Source organism: Pogoniulus pusillus, chromosome 26 (assembly GCF_015220805.1).
Source record: "Pogoniulus pusillus isolate bPogPus1 chromosome 26, bPogPus1.pri, whole genome shotgun sequence".
NCBI lineage: Eukaryota > Metazoa > Chordata > Aves > Piciformes > Lybiidae > Pogoniulus > Pogoniulus pusillus.
Window position 1 is genome coordinate 16599043 of NC_087289.1, and position 19263 is coordinate 16618305.

At 42.4% G+C, this 19263-nt stretch overlaps 1 protein-coding gene across 8 annotated transcripts in view; it reads right to left on the reverse strand.

The window, feature by feature from the left end:
- The window catches only part of GIGYF2 (GRB10 interacting GYF protein 2), an 82415-nt gene that overhangs the window by 2203 nt on the left and 60949 nt on the right, over positions 1 to 19263 (reverse strand). For 5 of the 8 annotated variants that reach the window (XM_064165320.1, XM_064165327.1, XM_064165323.1 and 2 more), the window contains 15 exons: positions 16817 to 16983; positions 16369 to 16457; positions 15333 to 15440; positions 14702 to 14799; positions 14275 to 14375; positions 13358 to 13519; positions 11475 to 11576; positions 8476 to 8634; positions 7163 to 7399; positions 5823 to 5945; positions 5034 to 5237; positions 4708 to 4913; positions 4259 to 4413; positions 2743 to 2912; positions 2240 to 2387 (listed from right to left, as the gene is read on the reverse strand). In XM_064165320.1, coding sequence (XP_064021390.1) covers positions 2240 to 2387; positions 2743 to 2912; positions 4259 to 4413; positions 4708 to 4913; positions 5034 to 5237; positions 5823 to 5945; positions 7163 to 7399; positions 8476 to 8634; positions 11475 to 11576; positions 13358 to 13519; positions 14275 to 14375; positions 14702 to 14799; positions 15333 to 15440; positions 16369 to 16457; positions 16817 to 16983 — 2229 coding nt within the window. The remainder of the gene's footprint in view (positions 1 to 2239; positions 2388 to 2742; positions 2913 to 4258; positions 4414 to 4707; positions 4914 to 5033; positions 5238 to 5822; positions 5946 to 7162; positions 7400 to 8475; positions 8635 to 11474; positions 11577 to 13357; positions 13520 to 14274; positions 14376 to 14701; positions 14800 to 15332; positions 15441 to 16368; positions 16458 to 16816; positions 16984 to 19263) is intronic. The other 3 variants (XM_064165326.1, XM_064165325.1, XM_064165322.1) reach the window with 2 other exon arrangements.

Below are 19263 nucleotides of genomic sequence, written 5' to 3' on the forward strand. Positions count from 1 at the left end.
TGGGTTAAAAAGGACCTTTAAAGTTCCTTTAGTCCAAACACTGCTGCCATCAACGGAGACATCTTCAACTTGATCAGCTTTCTCAGAGCCCCATGCAACCTGACCTGGAAAATTTCCAGGGATGGAGCACCTACCACCCTTCTGGGCAACCTGGGCCAGTGATTCACCACCCTCAGAGTAAGGTATTTCTTTTATCTACTCAATGCTTTCTTTTAGTTTAAAACCACCATACTGCTTTGTCCTGTCACAGCAGCACCTGCAAAAAAGATAGGCCACATTTTTCCTACAGTTGCCCTGGAACATTCTCTTCCAGGACGAACCACCTCAGCTCTCTCAGCCTTTGTCCACAGAAGAGGTGTGCCAGCATCTTGATTTTGTTTATTTTGCAAAGCATCGCTTGGTATTCAAAAAGAGATCAGCAGAAGACCAGTTTCAACCTTCACTTAAAAAGACATCATCTGCACAACTAGCCTAAGACACGTCTAGGCACAGTGGTGACATGGCTCAGCAACTGCTTGGGAGTAAGCACATTTCAGTGAAGAGGCACTTGGAAGTGCCTGTCAGCCTTCTATTTACATACTCAGAGGCATAAATACACATTGGGAACTTAAAATCCAAGTGTGGAATCACATGCAACACACTTCTGGTGGTGCAAGCAACTCTATCCATTAATTTCAAGTCCAAACATATGCACCTATGAAACCTAGTGGCAATTCCATCTATTGCCATGTTTTCTTACAATCTTCTAAGGTGTACAACATGAAACTGTATGAAGTTATATAAGGCTATGCAGATGGCTCCAGATGCATTGAAACCCCTACCTAAGCATTTAACTGTAAGTACTGAGCACGTGGCAAAAGTGTGAGAAAAATAGGTAATAGGGTAATAGGTTTGACTTGATCTCGAAGGTCTTTTCTGACCTGACTGATTCTGTAACAAGCAAAAACAATAATAACCATCTTGTCCTATGGGAATTTCCCACTGAAACACAACTCCCACAATGGTACAAATTGCATTTGGAGTATGATACAACGGGAGGCTTTCCTGTGTAAGGCTTAGGAACATAACCCGAACATTTCATTGTCTTAAAGGTGCTAGTCAGGCGTGCTCCGTGCCCATTGGCACGGCCCTCACTCCACCAGGGTACGCTGAGGAACGTTGTTCTGCCTCCCTCTGGTGGCAGGACAGCACCTAAACGGTACTGCATTTTTTTCAAGAAGCTGCAAGCGCTGCTGCTTTTCTCCCAGTTGCAACTTCTTAATTGCATTCAGATTTGCAATTCACATCACAGAAAGGAGTTTTTAAACAGTTCAGCTGAAGACTCACTGGGCTGGCACCCAGACGTGGCACACGTCAGGATTTCATGGAAACGTTCAATGCAGAAACCACTGATTTAACTGAAGAGCATTTGTTTTACTGAGTACAAAAAGGAAGATAAAAAACAAAGGCAGGGCTCTACTAGAGCCTTAAAGCAGCGACTTGCAGGCATTAATACCTGGCTATTCTACGGGAATATCAGCTAAGTATCACCAGTACAACAAATGCCAGCCCAGCATGGTACCCTACTGCCCTTTGTATCACACATAGCACAAATGTGGACAGTTATTCCACATGAATACTACAATGATGCACTGCATCCCTTAGTGCTCACTACCCATGGAACTTACGTAATGCCCTTAAAGGCCACCTCAAAGAAACCTTTCCTGGTTAACTACTGTCCTCACACGAAAATTAAGATGGAGAACATAAATAAATATGGACTACCAGTGATGTCTCCATCTCCACTGTCTGCAACTGAAAGCTTGTGACTGCTTTTTTATTTCCTTTGCCACCTTTTAAGACCAGAGTAAGTAACTTAGAAAAAAGTAGGAGGGAGTAACAAGCATCGAGAAGCTGCTCCTCAGGAAGAAATGTCCTCTCCCTAGAACAAGTGAGCATTAAGTTAGTAAAACAGGCATAGGTCAAGTCAAATGAAGACAGTGTAACTGACTCCTCCAAACTACTCGGAGGTTGCCCTTTAATAACCAAGGCCTTCTCAGGAGGAAAAGTTCAGCAACAGTTTCCCATGAAGCAGATGCAGACTTTAAATCCTTAAATTATGATACTGATGCAAACTTCAACAACTACCTTTTCTGTTCAAATTCAATATTCCCACTTAAGATTAACAAGAACTCTACTAGGAAAAACTGCAATTGATTTTTGCCAACTTAAACATTCATTTCTAAAACTTAAACCTGACCTAACAAGCTGGGATCTGCGCGAACCATTTTCTGTTTCTTCTTTTTCTTCCCGCTCTGCACAGCCTCAAAATTGGATTGCTGGTTGTTGCTCTGATTGGTCTGAAAGACCGAATGTAGCGAGCTGTGGTTCATCCCCCACACTGAGTCCTAGAAAACACAAGTGTAAGGTTACATAGTGAAGTGTGAGCTATAGGTGTGCCCAGCGCCCTTTCCACGGTGCATGTGGTAGCAAAACCCACTGATGCATCAACCCAAGGCACTGACCTCGCCTTTCTAAAGCACATTCTGGATCAGCATGCTTTGGCACTATTTGATCTACAGATGGCCTCAGCTGTTATAAAGGAAACTTGATTCTGCAGGAAGTACTTGAAATCTGATTTATTCTCTGCACTTCACCTGACCTGTAATATCCTGCTTATCCTTTTATCAATCCAGCAGGCTCTTCAGGCTCAAAACCAGCCTCTGTACATCCCCACCACGGACTGCAGCAACTAAGGTCTACCTGTTGCTGCTGCTGTTGCCGCTGCTGACTGGCTTTCTGTTTGGCACGGCGCTCAAGAAACTGCTTGGCAAACTCCTTGGCCTCAGGAGTATCTCCAAGATAGGCTCTGATGTAATCATGGACCTCATAGGGAGACTCTACTTCCTTCAGGAAAGAAACAAACGTGGGAACTGCAAGAAGAAGGCAGAACATGAGGGAACGCTGTAGATATGTGAACAAATGCATGCTATAAAAACATGGAATTGGGTTTATCTTCCAAATAGTTGCTAATGCAGTAGCCATGACAAACAGCTTGGCCTTCCAAGCCCTGTGATTCACTGCTTCATGTAATACGCAGCCAAAGCGACGGTAAGAACGCCACCTAACTGCAATGAGAAGGAAAAACAACCTGGCGGTCATAAGGGGAAGTTAGTTAGCACACCAGCTTTGGCCACTGCCAGCTTTAAAGCTCCAATTTAATGCCAGACCTAGATGAAAAACACTTTTCTGAGCTGTCAACAGTACAATCTTTTAGGCTGAAGCACAACAGATCACACTGCGCAGTGGCTGACCTCACCTGCAAGCATCTGAAGACCTGAAGTTCACAGCTAGCTGACCTGAACACCATCTTCACCACCTTTTCCTTAGACTTAACAGAGTGGCTTAGCTTGGAAGGGACCTTAAAGACTGTCTAATCCAACCTCCCTGACACAGGCAGGGACATCTCTCAACTAGACTTGACTGCTCAAGACCTGATTCAAATTTGGAACATGGATAAGGGCAAATGGCGAGCCAGGAAAACACTGGGACAAAAAGGCCTGTCACACTAAGCAACCTTGAAAGCATGGGAGCGGACTGTGCATATATGACCCACAACAGCACCACAAGGTCACAGCCATTGGATGCAGATAGCACATCACAGGTGAGGACAAGTTATTACAGTATCTCTTCTCTAAGAGGAGGGAAGCTGCGACACTGTAGCTGCATGAGGTGTGATCATGGCTCCTGGGACAGCACTGCTTCCCCACATAAGTTAAAGGGTCCCACATCACCATGATTTTGCAGAGTGCACATATTGGAGACTGTGAGATGCCTGCAGTGCTTTGGTATGAGAAGGCATCAGTTTGTGATCTCAGACTGGGTGCTGCTCTATGTGCCCTTCAGTGGAATTAGTAAAAAATCCAAGCAGTTTCACAGCAAAAAGTTGCTTTGCACAGGAGCATATTTGCCTGCACTTAAAGGTGACATGGATCCTCATCCATCTGCCTGATGTTTCCATGACCACCAAAATCCTCAGGAGAGCTCTCTGACAGACTTTCAAACTTTTCAGCACCCACTGATTTGCTATAGTTAGGCACATGGAAAACCAGGAAAGAGATGATGCAGCCAGTTATTTAGACCAGTATTTAATGATGCCATTTTGCTGTGTTTAAAACATTACTTGTATGTCATCACTTCCCCTCAGAACTATCTGATCAGGAAACAAACCGGATGTTTCTCCTAGTAGACAATTACACTCCTCAACAACATCTCTTACCATCTAAGTTGTTAGCTGTGTTGAGTGCATGAAGCATCTGTTCACACCACTGAGTGAATCCATCCTGGGCTTTATTAACTCCCTGGAACAACTTCAACAGCTTCTCCTCTTCTTCCACCTTCTTGCTTTGTCTACTTGTAATACCTACAGATTTACTGAGGTAAAGAAAATGCATATGATAAGCAATACATTACCAGAGTAAGTGACAGTACAGTGTTACATGACTGGCTAGTTTACAAGATGGCAAACACTGTTTTAGAGCCAACTGACTTTCTAAACAGATGACAAAATAAATTGTGACTGGTGATCTATTAACGACTTTTGTTGTCAAAGCAGTTCCCGAGCGATGAAGGGAGAGAGAAAAGAACACACATGCAGATGATACAAGTGCTAAATGACTGCCTCAGGAGTGAGTCTTTCTTTGAAAAAGCTTCTTCCCCAGTTCCTACCTGAGGCTGGCATTGCTTTTGTTCTTATTGGTCGAGTTACGGGGTCCCACTTCCTTCACTGCATCATCCCAGAAACCCATGTTTGAGTTTTTGGTATCAGCATTACTCCAGATGCTACTGACCAGGTCAGATGCCCACTGGTTGCTGGGATTAGTGTTTAGGGAGCCCCACACTGAATTCCCAATGCTGGTGTGCAGGTTAGAGTGCTGTTGAAACACAACAAAGAGATTCTGGTTATCAGCAACAGACCTAGCAGAACAGTAACAAACAGAAATAGGAACTGTTGTCTACTGTTTCCCTTCACACTGATTAAATACCATACATACCGTGGTATTTCTGACTCTGTTTGGCTGCTGGTGCTGCTGTTGCTGCTGTTTCTGCATCTGCCTTGCCTCTTCCTGCTGTATCTCCAGCAAGGACTTGGTGGTGCCTGTTGGTTTGGTGACATTACCCCAGCCTGACAATTTTTGCTGCTGCTGCTGCTGTTGTTGTTGGAGTGCCTTCATTAGTTCACGCTGCTGACGCCTTTGCTGTTGCATGCAAGACAAAAATGCTTGTCCATACTTTGAGAAGACCATTACTAATCAAAAGTCTAGCTGGGAAACTGGTTTTTAATGGATTTCACTCTTCTGGAGGAGAATGGCCGACCTATCTTTTGAGCCATCACAGTGCCTCCAAAAAGACAGACATCAAGTAACCCCTAAAACAAACTGTTTATCAGACCAAGGCAGAATACATTTGTCAAAAACAGAACGTAGCCAGCTAAACATTTGGCATCTCCTCTCCTACCATCACTTATTAGGTCTTCCCCCACTCCTTAAATGGCCCTAGTCTTGTCCATATCTGCAGAGATGGTGGCAGAATTTGTACTGTTTTGTGAATGTGCTATACGTGTAGGGTAACAGTGCTACAGTTTTCCCTTCTGTCAAGATACTTGTTCTAAACAGCTACAAAAACTTTCAAATGAGTCCTTGCTGAAAGACAGAATTTGACCTGAGCTACCATATTTCAAGAAATAGACCTCACCCTCCTTACTACTTCTAAAAACTTAACAGTTAAGCAAACCCAGCTGAGGCCACTCTAGCAGGTAACACTCCAATACTGTTGGCATTTACCTCTTCTCGAAGCTGCCGTTCTCGTTCTTCTTCTATCTTCTGGATTTCTGCCAATGACAGTGTGGTCTGGGATTGACAAGCTCCTGAATTTGATTGCTGACCCCATGTTGAAGACGAAGGGAGCTGGACCAAAACCCACATTGTTAGGAATCAAAAAGCATATTAGACAATACTGCTGAATAAGCTGGCCACACAGGCAAAAAGAAAGGCCACTTTTAAAGAGAAAAAAAAACCACTGGAAAGTATAAAATTAAGTATGAAAATGTACTGTGTTTGAGTTGTCCTTTGATCTATCAAAGTGGCATGTGTCAAATACACTATGCATTAGGAATAATGTAATACATCACTGCCCGAAAACCAGCCATCAGTTTTGATTTAAAAAACCTCACCAACTCCAAGCTTTAGAAACTTTGCACTGGTTCTTGTTCATTGCAACAGCATAACCATGTGCATTCATCTGTGAATCCTTTTTCTGTACACTTCTGTCACAGAACCATCCAGGTTGGAAGAGACCTCAAAGATCATCCAGTCCAACGTATCACTCAGCCCTACCCAATCAACCAGACCATGGCACCAAGTGCTCCATCCAGGCTTTGCTTCAACACTTCTGGGGACAGCGACTCCACCACCTCCCTGGGCAGCCCATTCCAATGCCAATCACTCTTTCCTCCTAACATCCAGCCTAGACCTCCCCTGACAACTGGAGACTGTGCCCCCTTGTTCTGTTGCTGCTTGCTTTGCAGAACAGACCAACCCCACCTGGCTACAACCTCCCTTCAGGTAGTTGTAGACAGCAATGAGCTCTGCCCTGAGCCTCCTCTTCTCCAGGCTGCACACCCCCAGCTCCCTCAGCCTCTCCTCACAGGGCTGTGCTCCAGGCCCCTCACCAGCCTTGGTGCCCTCCTCTGGACACCTTCCAGCACCTCAACATCTCTCTTGAATTGAGGAGCCCAGAACTGGACACAGCACTCAAGGTGTGTCCTGACCAGTGCAGAGCACAGGGGCAGGTTAACCTCCCTTGTCCTACTGGCCACACTGTTCCTGATCCAAGCCAGGATGCCACTGGCTCTCCTGGCCACTTGGGCACACTGCTGGCTCATGTTCAGCTGCTATCTACCAGTAACCCCAGGATGCTTTCTGCCTGGCTGCTTTATTTTGTAACCTATCTTCATCCTACTTTCCCCATCTCTTCTAGAGTGACCTATTGACCATCTCCTCTCTCCAGAGAGTTTGTCTACACCTGCTCTGTTCAAGCTAGTCTAGACGACCTTGAATCCAGCTGTTGTTTTACCTACTACACTGAACTGAAGGAGGAAATTAAGACTGGAGAAAAACAGTACCTTCATTTGTGCAAGTTGCTGCTGTTGCTGCTGCTGTTGCAGTCGTCGTAAAGCCTCCTGCTGCTGCTGTCTCTGCCTCATGATTTCTTTCTGGCGCTGGAGTTCCAGCTCTTTGCGCTTTCGCTCCTCTTCTTCGAGCCGCTGCCTGGCTGCCTCTTCTTCCATGCGTAGCCTACTTTCCTCAAGTCGCCGCTGAGCTTCCTCTTCTTCACGTGCCCACTTGGCAGCCTCCTCTTCCTTCCCAGGACATAAACAGAGGCAGACTTAGAAAATCTAAATTACTCCTACTTGGTGGTATTGACATTCTAACAGAAGCCTTTGCATCTGCACAATGGTGCTGTTTGGATTGTTCCTTTACATTTCTCAAGCAAAAAAGTCCAAAAAATAGTCTATATCCCCTCAAAATCCACATCACTCCACCAAGGACTTTGGAAGAGCATAACATCACCTTAGTTCAGGCTAAATACTCTCATCCCATTTTCCTTGAAAGAGCCATGCACCTTTTAGTTTGATTTCTATCTGCTTATACTACTTGCAGTCCAGGACTGCTACACAGTGGAATAAAACTCGACAGAAATAAAGGGAGAAGAGGTTTTGATGCAGATTGTGATGCTTACTGTTGTTACTCAGCACTGGTGTTTCAAAGAAAACTAGCAAAAGAGATGACTTTGTGGTGGGATAGAAATGGTGACAAACAGCTTGCAAAGGAGGGCCATGAAAAATCATTTAAAAATAATAACAGGCAGTTGTGAAACAGACCTGGAAGTTAATGTGAAGCCAATCATGTTTCAAGTTTAGTTTGACTGAGGGACTATAGTAGTATTGTTTAGGAGGCAGGAAGCTCAATTTCTCCAATATGGGCTTCCAAAGCAGAGCAAGATCAAAAACCTTTAATAGTATGAAAAGGGGAAAAGGATAGTGGTTATAGTGTTGCCATAACAGAGGAAGATGGGCAAACCCCATCACCTCTGACCATGTTAAAGATAAGTTCTACTGCAAACCCTCAGAAACTGACAACTCAAACCAAATTACCATTCGAGCACTGTACTCTTTCTCTTGAAGAAAAGAGTAGGAACACTATGCTGCCAAGCCACTCCCAAGGCTCAGGAAACTCATTCAACACGTATTTTTCCAAAAGGATTCTGATAACTTTGCCTGCAGGTATAAAACCTGTTTTTCATTGGTGTGATACTGTACCACAACCTTTGCTTTCTTCCACCAAAACTGACAGTCTCTCAGGCATGGGTGTAAGTGTCAAAGTTGGATTGTTCTGACAGACTCCATAACTAAATACAATAGGTCCTTTTCCTCACCTGTTTTCGAATTAACTCCTCTCTCTGCCGTCTCTCCTCCTCTTCTCTTCTTCTTTCTTCCAATCTTCTAAGTGCTTCCTCCTGTTGTTGCCGCTCCTCTTCCTCCCGCTGCCTCCTTAGTGCAATTTCCTGCTCTCGTTGTCGCCTTAGGGCCTCCTCCTGGAGTTGGAAACAGAACATCAATCTATAAATGCCATTATATTGGTGAACATCATCAGAACATAGACTGCAACATGGTCTGGCCAGGTACACGGCCTGAAAGGATGCTCCCTAGCTGCGAGCTAAGTACTACCAAAACAACTGCACTGAACACTACAGACCCATATGTTAGTGAGTGCTCTGATGCAGTGTGTGTCTTGTACATCACTAATGAAAAAAGAAACAACTTTTGGGTTTAAAATGGATGGTGCTAGAACGAAAACAAAGAGTGAGACTCCACTTTCCAGTATGTACTAACTGTATGTGAACATAAATCTGTATATATTTTAATGTGTGGGTATCATTAACTTGCTTTTTTTATTGATGGGAGGGTGGGGATAGGGTGTCAGCTACTATTCAGAAGCTTCTCCTACTTAGGAATTCCAAAACACTGACTCTTGAAGTGCACTGCAGCACTCAAACCACATCTCCAGACACCAGAAATAAGCTGAAGAAGCCCAGGGCACTTAAGGACTCTGCCAGTCTCAGAGACATGGAACTCTCTGTGGAATAGCTTTGCCTGAGCTATTCCTGCGCCATTTAAACATTAAGGGCAACAAAGAGTCTCTTGAGGGCTTTGATTTGGGGCTATCCCTAAATAGCTTCCAATAAATTATATTTTGTTTTCCAAGTAGCAAAATTATTTGCTTAACTCAAAAACAAAACATCAGCACCCTCTCCTACAGGAGGATCAACAGATCCATTTTGCTCCTTGCTTTTTGGAGGAACAGGGCACAACCAGCCTTCAGCTGGCTTCCTGGAGCAGGAGTGCATCTGCACAACTTTGCCCCCAGTTCTGATTTTTCCTTGCATGTAACAGCTTTGCGTTTTGCTGCCTTTTCTGATATGAGAAGTCTAACAACTGTGTTAAGGTCATCCTGCTTTCCAGTCTTTCTATTCTTCTCTTCACTTTCTGACTTATCCTACAAGCTCCACCTAAAGATCTTACTTTCTAGAGGAGGACTTTTTAAAGTGTTCATAAATATTTTTGCCTTTTGAACAATCAGTACTGTGCAATCAAATTGTTACAAGACTTTTTTAATATAAGGAAAATATTACTCCTAGGACTACTTGTGCAGCATGGATATAAATTCTGAACTCTTGGTAAATCACAGAATTCAATTTTGAAATCCAATAACCTTTTAATAATTCTGGTATCAAACCTTCATAAACAGACAGCACAAGTTGCTATACTGTTCACTGACCTACTGGATCGTGATTGTCTCTGACAAAGGTTAACTTCAGGTGCCTACAATTTAGCTGTCAGTAGACACAATATAAGCAATTCTATGGCACCAAAGAGCTGCTGGCTGCAAGCTAAGTAGTAATTTGTATTCCTGTATATCACTTCAGTGTTTTAGTACTATATGTAAGTGCAGGGAGTGAGTTTCTGTTCCACTCGCTGGACATAATGCAATAGATTCTGAATCATTTTCTCATTAATCAAGTCCTTGATTTGTCATATTCACAAAAGCTTCAAGCACAATACACAACACCTAGACCATTTTTGTAACTTGGGCCTGTAACTCTATTAATTGGACACGTGTAGTCAAGTGACAGTAACCAAGTGTCCCCAGTACAGGTGCTGAAAAATGTCTGCTGCTTGTTTCCTCCACTGAAAAGCCTGATGCAAACACTGGAAGTGTGCTAGTCTGTTTTGACTAAAGACCACACACCAGGATCTCAGTTCAGGATGCATAGCTGTCAGGCAGGCTGGGGGATGCTTGGCACTAGTCATTGACATACCATGGCATACAACCGAGAGAGAAGGACAAAGTGACCCAGTCCTATACAACAGTAGTTCACTGACATTTCTGTCCTGCTTTCCCTGTGGGAAATAAGGCTAAAATTGCCATTAATAAGGCTGCAGGGATCTGCTTCTAGCTCAGGCATGCCAGGAGAGACTGTTGAATGACAGCAATTAAAGACTTCTCTCCCCTTGAGAAGGTGAACAGAGTTGTACCAACGTGAGGGGGGAAAAATCTGAGCCTGTGAAAAGCTACCACAAGCATGTGGCTAAGGTAATTATTTTTTCCTACTTTTCACAGCTACAGAAAAAGATTGTCTTAGAATTTACTTCTGCCTCTTATTATTCAATGTTTTTGTTTGAACATCTGACCAAAATTATTTAAAGCTCTCCAGCTTTCTGCCACTGACTTGTAGAGGAAATAGATTCATTCCTTTGACTCTTACTGTTCCCATATTCTTGGCCTCCTGCTCCAAGAGAATCCAAATACTCTTTAGCATCTCTTCTAACAATTGTTTTCAAGTACACATCTTGCTGTGGAGACAACTTATTTCAGAACCTTTAAAGTATCTGTAGTATTGCAGAAAATCCTTCACTAGCAGTCCCCATTTCAACAGACACTGAATTCTTACATGTTACAACATTTTTTTGCAGTTAGTAACACCTGCAGTTCTGCTTGTCTCTGTGACTTAGATTTAGAAATCTTTGTTTGGTAGTTCTCATCTTTGAACCAGGTACTTGAAAGGGAGCACTAATGATATAATTCAGAGAAAACAATTATTAGCCAGTCATTAAACCTCACAGTTTGATCCTGGAAGTGACCAATCATTATAAAACAGAAGATAGCAGACCACAAACAAAAAAAGATAAACAGGAAACTACACAAGCTTGGCATGACTGTTTGCAGTTCTACAGTGCAATTGATGACAACTATGAACAGAACTGGATTGAACATTTGGTATGACATTTCATCCTACAGAATTGAATTTCTATTAGTTGGTTGGTTTTTTTTTTTTTTCATGTAGAATTCACCATCAACAGCATATTTACTAACCTTATATACTAGTCTTTTATGCAGTATTACATCAAAAGCCTTCCTGAAGTCCAGGCAGATTAAGTCTACTGCTTCACCCCTCTCAGCTCTCACTGTCATCTCCTCAAAAGAAGTTAATCAAATTTGTTAAGCATCATCTCCTCCGTATAAATCCATGCTAATAAATCAGTTCATCCCTGATTCTACAATGCCTTCCAGTACAGAAGTCAGATTCAAATATCAGACCAGTTGTGCTTGTTTTGTTTGGTTCTTTTTTTTTTCAATACAGAATACAATATTGTCTTCTCTTTCCAGAGAAGAGCTTCAACTCTTTGTTACCTTTTCAAGACATTACTGCTCAGAATTAAGCATTATGGCAATCAATCAATTGGCAATAGACTAAGACACTTGCTGTTACTGCTTTTCAACCCCATTACGCTTCCTTCTTGCAAGTAATTATTTCCCATGACATCTCAGAAAGGGAGAATCAGATTGTTCTCTGTACAAAATACTTTGAAATGTAATGAACATTTTGAAGAAGTTATACACAGTAGAAAAACTGTTAGACTGAGAAGAAACAACCCAAGTCTATTTGAAGCCACCACGGATGACACACACTGAGTTACCAGGTGATCAGCTGAAAAATCAGTTGTTATTAAAACAGATGTAAAGCAAATTAACTCAAATTTTAAACTTTTGAGGATATTATTGCTTTAATGCTACAGTAAACCTTGAACTCAAGCAAAGGACTTTTTTCCACTGTACACAAAGCAGAGACATTAAAGCAAGGAGCCATTTATTTATAGATTATTTAAAGATACCATGAAAGCTAACTACACATCCTACTGCAGCCTACTAAAATAAATCTTCAGTGACAAAACCTGAACTGAGGTCTACAACTAACTTACAAATAAAAGGGAAGATTCTAGAGGCTTCCTCATAAATGTCTGATCCTTAAGCCAGCAAACGTGCTTTACAACTGCTTCCCAAACACACAGCAAATCTTAAAGGACAAAACTCTTATTACTTCTGCCTGTTATTCACATGCTACTTTAGGGAGCTGCAAACTCCTCTGTGAGTAAAATTAACAATGAGCTCACTGCTATTCTTCACATGCAGAGTGAAAAGTGTTAACTTTCACAGTCTTGACCTTAAGGAACACTATTCAACCTTTCTTCCATACAGAATTCAGAAGTAAACACTAGAAATGTCAAACTAATCATGTCTCCATTTCACATTCTTGTAAGATTAACATACTGAACTCTTATGTCCATTCTACTGGACAGATCATGGAATTCACTTACATAAATCTGCCTGTTCAAACTACATCCCTTCCTGACCCAAATACCAACTCAAGAAAATAAAGCTGGCAGACTAACAGAACCCAGAGAAATCAATAATTCATAAAACATTACTAAGTTTAAAAAACCAAACCAACCCACCCCAGAAAACTGAACGTTACATTACTTTTTTTCCCCCACTATATCCCAGTTAGGCCATTTGAAACAGCTGCTCAAGACTCAGACTACTCCAGAACATACCCTTATCAAGACACTAGAACTGCATAAATGATGAATCAAGATTAAATGTATAATACCTGGGCAACTAGCTAAAGTCTAATATTGACACTAAGGAGTTAGGTGTGAATATTCCACATGGAATAAAATCTCTCAGCTCACAAACAGAAACCTATCTGGAAATGAACTACCAAAGCTCATTTCTTGGATTGCAATTTGGGCTCTTAACTTTAAGAACAAAAGAATAATAATTTCATATATTCACATTAAAAATATTAGAACTGTCTTCACATATACCTACTAAAGAGTAATTAGACCCCACAGGATTCTTAAAGTGAGTTTTATAAAGTATTGAAATTAGAGATGAACTACATTGAGGAAACTCACTTGCTTCCTGCGGGCCAGTTCTTCTTCTTCCCGTCGTTTCCTCTCATCTTCCTGCTGCCTCCTAAGTAGCTCTTCTTGTTGCCTCCGAAGCTCCTCCTGCCTTTTCCTCTCCTCTTCCTCTCGTTTGGCCCTCATTTCCACTTCTCTCCTCTCTTGCTCTAGCTACAATTCACATAAAACTATACTCAGATGCAGGTAACGTATTCCTACACCATTTCTTAGGGCAACTCTTCTGAGATTACAGTAACGAGATAACAGATGAAGCCTCTGACAGACACTCTCCCTTGACTGCAATTTTACCTATCAGCTGGCTGCCTGCTCAGGTCAAGTTCCTGAAACAATTACTTGGAATTTCTATTCTGCAACCAACACCAATTCTCTAGTCTTTCTGCATTGGCTCCTTAAAATAACCTCTGACTTTAGAAGCTCACAGCAAGTTGCTTTGCAGTCATAAAATAATCCATTTCAGGAAATGTACAGAATCTTACAGGTTCAAACCTACAGCAATAGTTTAATAAATGAGTAAGACTGAAACAACCCAGAGGACTCCTAGGATTTGGGTGAAAAGATGTAAGTAGCAAAAGAGTGACTACCTGCTCCTACTCAGGGTTTGGCACGACAGTTCATAATCATCCCACTTTAAAAGAAAGGTGGCTAGTGAAGAGTCACTAATCACAAGTGTAAAAAGCATAAGCATTCTGTTAGAGGTCAGCAGTACCTCCACAGCAATGGTTTCTGAACAGCAGTCCATAAAGATTTCATAGCTGGTCTCTACAACCCTTGTTCTCTTTATAATGTGCTTCCATGAACATCTAATAAAAATCACACAGCACTAATAGTCTTCCATTGGCTCAAGTAACACAGTTACACTGCAGAACAGCAATCCCAACGTCTTACAGTACAAAACAGTTTCTGACCTTTGCAGCTTTGGCCTTCTCGAGCTGCTGAAGTTGTTCTAGAGCTGGTCCCTGAGCTGCAGTATCAATGGGGAGATCCCAGACACTGCTTCCTTCCCAGACTAGATAGTGAAGAGAACAAACATTGACAAGCAAAAATAAGCACATCAAACAAAATAAAACAAACAAGAAGGGATAATCTTGTGTACGCTGTTATACAGTTTTATGTACTAAAATCACGGTAACACATTAGCCCTAGTCAGTATCTTAACCTCTATCCTCCTGTAGATCAAGCTTTGTCCATTACTGAAGTAAGGCTGAATTTCCTGTGGAATTCTACAAAAGAACCAGTTACTCAAACTCCTCCCATTAGAGTGAAACACTTCTGGATTATATTCAACTCCTCTGAACTTTTCTCAGCAGATCTGACATGTGCTGAGCATCTTACCTGTAGGCTGTGAAGCTGACTGAAGTTCCCATATTGAGCCAGTGTCCGGCACTGACACAGACCTTGTAACAGGTGGCATCATGTTCTGTTCAGATATTCTGTAATACCAACAGGAAGAGTCAACATGCCACTTCCAGGAGAGGAGTGCTCTGCACACGCATGAGAGTCAGTAACTTGTAACATACTCCTTCCACACCTCTATTTAAAACAAAAATATGATGTGGACGATACTAGTTGCTTGCAGAGCTCTTTTTCATCTCATGCCTGCTGCCAGCGCTAAGCCAGGTACTGTTACAGGTTTGTATTTGCTGCTTATAGGCTAGTTTGAGGAACAAGCACCTAAGTACTGCAGAACTCAATGGACAAAGTCATTCTGTCACCAGCACAACAGGTATGTCAAAAAGATACAATTTCAGCCATAAGAGTTTTCCTGCTGATTTTCATAAACACCCTTTGAGGTAAAAACTACATACATAAAGAACTATCCAATATCCTGCAACTTTTTCCTATTCACACAATCTCTAAAATATCTAATAGTCAGGTATGAGCAAAACTGAACAGTATGGGCCACTGACCAGGTTATAATTGTTATATACAAGTTGGAGCACAGCTCAAGTCTGGGCTAACTCACCTCATTTTCAGGGCCTGGAACTGCTGCAAGAGAATAGCGAGCTGTTGCTGCTGCTGGGATGAAAGAGCTGCCTTTTGTTGCTGAGCCAGCACCTGTGCATATTGTTGTCTTCAAAAGAGAAGTAGAGAATCACTGGCATTTGTTCCCTTGCTTATATCATGCCCAAGCTGCAGAGGTCGCACACAGATTCATTCTCTGGGACTGATGCCCACTGACCTATACAATGTATGTGCTAAACACTGTGGAGCAAACCACTGAATGGGGCCTTGGAAAGAAATACATGAACACAACGACTTGGCCCAGTTGAGCTGAACCAAATCCTTCTGTAAGTTGTGCAATACAGCTTTCCTATTTCTACAAACTGCATACAGACTACTTAAATTAGCCTGGCTTTGATGACTGCACATCTACACAGACCAACCTCTCCCCCAGCATGTGAAGGCATACAGGGGCAGGCTCTTGCCTTATCAAATCATAAGCTGACAATCATGGCACATGCCTCCAGGACACATGAATGAGTAGTCTGACTGCTTTCTCTTCAAGCTCCTACAAAACTGGCTTCAAGAACTGGACAGAACTGAACAACTGACAACTACCACAAAATGGATGACAAACTGCTTTCTGCAGCATTACCTTCCACTGATCTTCAAAATGCTAAGCAAGCAGATCAAATTAAATTCTGCCTTTGCCATCTCCAGTTCAACAGATGTGTAGCCTTCCCCTGACTTCAAAACATCCAAACTGCATTACAAGAATAGCTGGGACTCAGTTGATATGTAACAGCTACCTATATATAGCAGGTGACATTAAAGCAGGACACCAAAAAAGATGCTGAAAGGTGTGTCTCAGGTAGCCACATTGTCCTAATGCTGTAGACTACTGAGCCTCTGGTGACTGTGGAAGCAACCTATTGCTGTTGGAGGTGCACTCCCAGCCCCACTGCCCAAGGAAACAATGACTAGAAGCTGAACCCAGATGATTAAAAATGCAGAGCAGAACACAGCCACTTGAAGATCTCTGGGACTGGCAGTCTTACTGTATTAAAAGATGCTGATACTGGAGGTGCTGCATTTGGATCAGGGCCAACTCTTGTTGTCTGGTCAGCCGCTCTTGGTCCAGCTCACCCTACAGTTAGGAATAGAACATTAATATATGTAACAACGGTAGTACCTTGCAAATGCAAGCTATGTAAATGCTGTACTCTGAACTGAACAGAAAAAGAAAACAGGAAAATACCTAAACAGAGACCAACATTTACAAAGCCTGCAGTATAGTGACTGAAATACACAGGACCAAGCATTCCAGCCACAGACACGGTAAGGTAAATACTTAATAAAGCTGAGTCTTTTCTCCTCTTGAAAAGATAATTTAACAGAGAGTTCAGCTTTGGTGCTTGAAACACCTGTGATTCCAAGCTGATGTGTATACAATTCAATTCCATTTGTTACAGGACTATTTGAATGCTGTAACTGTCATATACTTACCAGATGTGGGAGTGGTGCTGGACCGGGAGTGAAGGGAACCCTGCCCCACATTTTCATGATGTCTCCAAGTGGCTGAAATGTCTCATCACAGGCTCTCTTAACCAACAGTGACATAGTGAAGTACCCAGCCTGGAACCACTCTGCCATCTCCTGATTACTGAAAGGACCTGAAATAACATGAATCAATACACATGGGGGAAGGGGAAGCAAGGCCAAGTTGAGTATGCTGAAAACCATAACCCAGTACCTAGCATTGGGCATTCCTGCCCCTCTCATACACTCATCTGGACAGAGAGAGCATTAAAGGCTGAAGTGTCAATGAACACATCTAGATTTTTACAAGGGCTGCAACCCCCACTTAGTCTTTAATGAAAAGTGCATGACTGCTTTTACCAAGCATTGGAGAGAGATGAATCAGCTGAGATTGAAGCCAAGCACAGAATCATCAGGTCATTTTGGTTGGAAGAGATCTTTCAGATCATCGATCCCAAGCATTAACCACCTAGCACAACCAAGTCACCACTAAGCCACATCCTTAGCACCACAGTCATACATCTTGTAAATACCTTCAGGACTGGTGACTCAACCTCTTACCCAAGCAGTCAGCCCCAGTGCTTCAAAATCTTCATAGTGAAAAAACTTCTCCTAATATCCAGTCTAAACCTCCCTCAGAATTGTTGCAGCTGGAAAAGGCCTTCAAGATTGAGTCCAGTCATTATCTACCACGCTGAATGCTCAACCATGTCCCTCAGCACAGCATCTCTCCACATTCTCCAGGGATGAGGATTAAGCCACCTCCATGGGGAGCCTGCTTCAGTCTTTGAGAACCTCTCCATCACTGCCAAATTGTGGCAGACAGGAGAGGTGCCTGAGGACTGGAGTGACATAAGAGCCTGCTCCAGATAATACAGATGCTGTCTTCCAGCAAAGCTCACTACTTCAGGCTCACCATCAGGCTGCAATTCCCACTTCAGACCTCATCTCTGTCACTAGCTGACAGTTCTAAGAGCACAAGAGCTGCTTTCCCCACATACACTGTACAGATAATTAAGCAATTTTAGCCTGTTTCAATTCTGGCTTTCAAATCTGTGTGTCTTAGAGAAGTTTTGCTTCTGTATCTCAGCAGCTTAGTAGATAACACTTCCAAGTGGACAATTATATTAAGGTGAGGAAACCAGTTTCTCCTTCCCTTCTCAAAACGCTATCCTTTTCCTTCTCCTCCTCTTTTTCCAAGAGAAGGATGCAATCACTCCCTTCAAAAGAGGATTCCTACATTAATTTCCAAATCCAATTGTCCAAATAGACAAAAAAACCCAACCAGGCGATTCAACACAGTAAGAGCTATCTAAATAAGAGCTTTGAAAAGCTACCTTCTGAAAAACAACAATATTCAGTAATTCCTGCCTTCTCAGTGTGCTTCTCAGAAAGTAACTCCTCCCAAAGAATATGAAACCACAAGGGGTATCCCAGGTAAAAATCACTTGGGAGGCTTTACTGCTGGAAGACACATCCAGTTTTACTCCAGTAAAAAGCTGTAAGTTCATCATTGGGCAATAAACGCCCAGCAGGAGCTAACACAGTGAGCAAACATAAATGCTTTATGCAAACATCCTTCACACTTAAAGGAACAAGAAGAAAACAATGAAGATGCCCAATACCTGCAGACAAGACACTGGCAAAGATGCCACAAACACCATCCCACAAATCCTACCCAGAGCTCACAACTGAGGAAATCATTCACATTAAATAGCATTAGCAATTACTACTTTAAGTACACCAAGGCACGGGCTGCTTAGCTGCCTCCCCAAAATACAATTAAGTAGGTGCTAAAAGAGAGGCCTGAGACTACCAAAATAAAGAGCATCTTCTGAAAGCCAAGATGTAAATATCTGCACAAAACACCTGCTTCAACTTAAGTCTCAATTTTTCTGCAACTGAAAAATGCAAGCATGGAACAGTTGGTGTCATACAAACTAATCATGCACTGGCTGCAAACACAACTTGAACTGAGATTAGCACAGGCACTGGCTTGTAAAAATTTGCTCTAGATTCTAAACCCCTCCCTGGATATTCAATGTGTTTGGACTGAGACTTGAAAATGGATTTCAGTGCTCCTCATGGATTCTTCACCAAGCTGGTCACATTCTTGTTTGTTACCACTATTATCCAGAGTACTGGCATGAAAACCAGCTTTTAGTCTAAGCTCAGCTTACAAAAACATGAAGTGATGGCAAACATCAGCCACGATAAGGTACAGTTCAGCAAGCATACTGAGCTGATGGAGGCAGTGATGGGGAGAAGATCTGTTTCCAAAATCTAATTCTAGAGTGGTAAATTCCCTGTGCTACTTTAGTGAAAACAAGCATCAAGTATCCATCAGTGGTAACCTTGTGAAGAACTCTAACAGTTCAGTGAAACAAAAGAGGAAGCGTAAAGGGCACAGACCT